The sequence below is a fragment of the Vulpes lagopus genome, chromosome X, assembly GCF_018345385.1.
Source record: "Vulpes lagopus strain Blue_001 chromosome X, ASM1834538v1, whole genome shotgun sequence".
Classification (NCBI taxonomy): Eukaryota; Metazoa; Chordata; class Mammalia; order Carnivora; family Canidae; genus Vulpes; species Vulpes lagopus.
In genome coordinates, this window is record NC_054848.1 from 22,948,043 (window position 1) to 22,950,884 (window position 2,842).

At 48.0% G+C, this 2,842-nt stretch overlaps 1 protein-coding gene across 1 annotated transcript; it reads left to right on the top strand.

Moving 5' to 3' along the window:
• The first annotated feature begins 752 nt into the window (after positions 1 to 752).
• LOC121482452 (DDB1- and CUL4-associated factor 8-like) lies at positions 753 to 2,528 on the top strand. Its single transcript, XM_041740373.1, has one exon. The coding sequence runs from the start codon at positions 753 to 755 to the stop codon at positions 2,526 to 2,528; it is 1,776 nt and encodes a 591-aa protein (XP_041596307.1).
• The last annotated feature ends 314 nt before the right edge of the window (positions 2,529 to 2,842 follow it).

Sequence of the window (2,842 nt, forward strand, 5' to 3'; positions counted from 1 at the left end):
AAAGTGTGCCAGATGTAACAAATAAATGTACAGGACACACGGTTACATTTACATGTTAGATAAAAAATGAGTATTTTTTGGTAGAAGTATGTCCAACTCAATATTAGGGATCTACTCATACTAAAAAGTATTGTTTAAATCTAAAATGCAATTAACTAGACAATGTGTATTTTATTTATGACATCTCTACCAATTAGAGCTGTCAAGGTTTCCCTAAGGCTATCTGATTTCCTTAAGATATTTTTTAGATATCATAAACTCACTAGCCGTGGGGACCTCAGTAATCTTTCATTGTGTTTGCGTATCCATTTCGTACTGTACAGTACCTTCAAGCGAAGCACCGAGAGTCTCTGATAACAGTTCTGCCCAAGAAGTATCAACTTTTGCTGATGGTTCTCTAAGAATGTTTTCCAAAGTGCAACATGTTCCCATCTTCAAAAGAACAGAACGTACAGCGGCCAAGTGTAAGACAGTCCCGGGGTGGGGCTGAGCGCCCGGAAAAGTCTGAGCAGTCCTGAGATACCGCGAGATGCTAGAAGGGAAAAAGTCTTGTGAGCCTCACCAGCTCCCATACTTCCAATTGCCTCAGCCGGCCGAGCACCCCTTCCATTTTCCTACCGCGTTGGCGTCGTGCCGCTGGCCCCAGCCAATTTTCTCTGGTCTGTCCGGAGCCCGGCCAGGCCCGCTCTCCTCCCCAGACTTCTGGGGGCTTTTTCCCACTCCAGACCGGCTACAGCAAGCATCATTCTAAGATGTCTGACAACGAGAGCAGCGCAGATAGCCCACAGAGAAGCCTGCTGAGTAGCCCCGAGGAGCAGTCCGAAATGGACGCCAGGAGAGAGACATCTTCAGACACGGAGCTGAGCTTGAATTTGCCCGGAGATGGCGGCATCCTCAGCCAGGTGGGCCCAGAAGACGAAGGCACAGACGCAGACGTTTCGGGTGAATACATCAACTTTGAAAGCACGGAAGATTCTGACCAGTTCTTCGTCTGTGAGGAAAACCTGTCCCCTTACAGCCCACAAGGAGAGGAGGCGCGAGGCGCGGAAGCGGAGGAGAGAGGAGCGGCAGAAGAACAGCCTCAGGTACAGTGCAATGAGGCTAATTATGATCAGTATTTATCAGATGAGGATCGGGCCCTGGAGGAGTGGGTGACCTCCGAAACATCTACCCTGCCCCGCCCTCGCTGGCAAATCGTTTCCGCTCTTCGAGAGCGGCAGCTGGGTTCCAGTGCCCGCTTCGTATATGAGGCCTGTGGGGCAAGGCTGTTTGTGCAGCGTTTCCACCTGCTGCATGAGCTTGAAGGCCACCATGGTTGTGTCAATACTGTGCACTTTAATCAGCGTGGCACCTGGCTGGCCAGTAGCAGCGACGACCTTAAAGTGATAGTGTGGGACTGGGTGCGTAAGCACCCAGTGCTGGAGTTTATGAGTGGCCACAAAAATAATGTCTTTCAAGCCAAGTTCCTTCCCAATTGTGGTGATTCCACCTTGGCGATGTGTGCCCGTGATGGGCAGGTACGCATAGCGGAGCTATCTGCTATACCACACTGTAAGAAGACTAAGCGCGTGGCCCAGCATAGGGGAGCCTCCCACAAGCTGGCTCTGGAGCCAGACTCCCCTTTTAAGTTCCTGACTTCGGGCGAAGACGCAGTTGTTTTCGCCATTGACCTCAGACAAGGCCGGCCAGCTTCCAGAGTGGTGGTAACCAAAGAGAGGGAGAAGAAAGTGGGGCTGTATACAATCCATGTGAATCCTGCCAATACTTACCAGTTTGCAGTGGGAGGAAGAGATCAGTTCGTAAGAATTTATGACCAGAGGAAGATTGATGAGAATGAGAATAATGGGGTACTCAAGAAATTCTGTCCCCATCACCTAGTCAATTGTGAGTCCAAAGCAAACATCACCTGCCTGGTGTACAGCCATGATGGCACAGAGCTCCTGGCCAGTTATAATGATGAAGATATTTATCTCTTCAACTCCTCTGATGGAGATGGAGCCCAGTATGTTAAGAAATACAAGGGGCACAGAAATAATGCCACGATCAAAGGCGTCAATTTCTATGGCCCCAGAAGTGAGTTTGTGGTGAGTGGCAGTGATTGTGGCCACATCTTCCTCTGGGAAAAATCATCCTGCCAGATCGTTCAGTTCATGGAGGGGGACAAGGGAGGCACCATAAACTGTCTTGAACCCCATCCTTACCTACCTGTGATGGCGACCAGTGGCCTTGATCATAATGCCAAGATCTGGGCACCCACAGCTAAAGCTACCACTGAGCTGACTGGGTTAAAGAATATGATTAAGAGAAATAAGCAAGAACGGGATGAAGATCGCATGCACCACACCGACCTTTTTGACAGCCACATGCTTTGGTTCCTGATGCGTCACCTAACACAGAGAGGTCATCACCAGCGCCAGAGAGCTCCTGGAGTTGGAGTCATGGATGCAGAGTCGGATGAGTCTTCCACTACTTCCAGTTCATCTGAGGAGGAAGAGAACCAAGACCATGTGCAGTGCCTGCCGTCCTGAATGCCTCATGCCTGTTCCAGCTAGCTGTCACTTCAGTAGGCTGGACTTTAAGTTTAAAATTCAGTTTAACTAATAAGTTTGTTTTTGTCTTCTATCTAGTTTCCATAATAAAAACTATCTCTTCCATCTCTTTACTCTCCCTTCTTTTACAATCTTCCTCTCCCATTCCTTTCCTCTCCCTTGGTTTCTTTACTCCTCTCTCTTTACCCATTATATCTCTGTAAGACAATATGTAAGGTTTTTTTATTTGGTGTTTTTTTTTTTTAAACCTCTTTTCATTTATTTTACATAGGGGAAAAAATCCATTTTCCTAT

Coding starts and splice junctions, on each gene's coding strand:
- LOC121482452 (XM_041740373.1), top strand. CDS start 753: ATGTCTGACAACGAGAGCAGCGCAGATAGCCCACAGAGAAGCCTGCTG.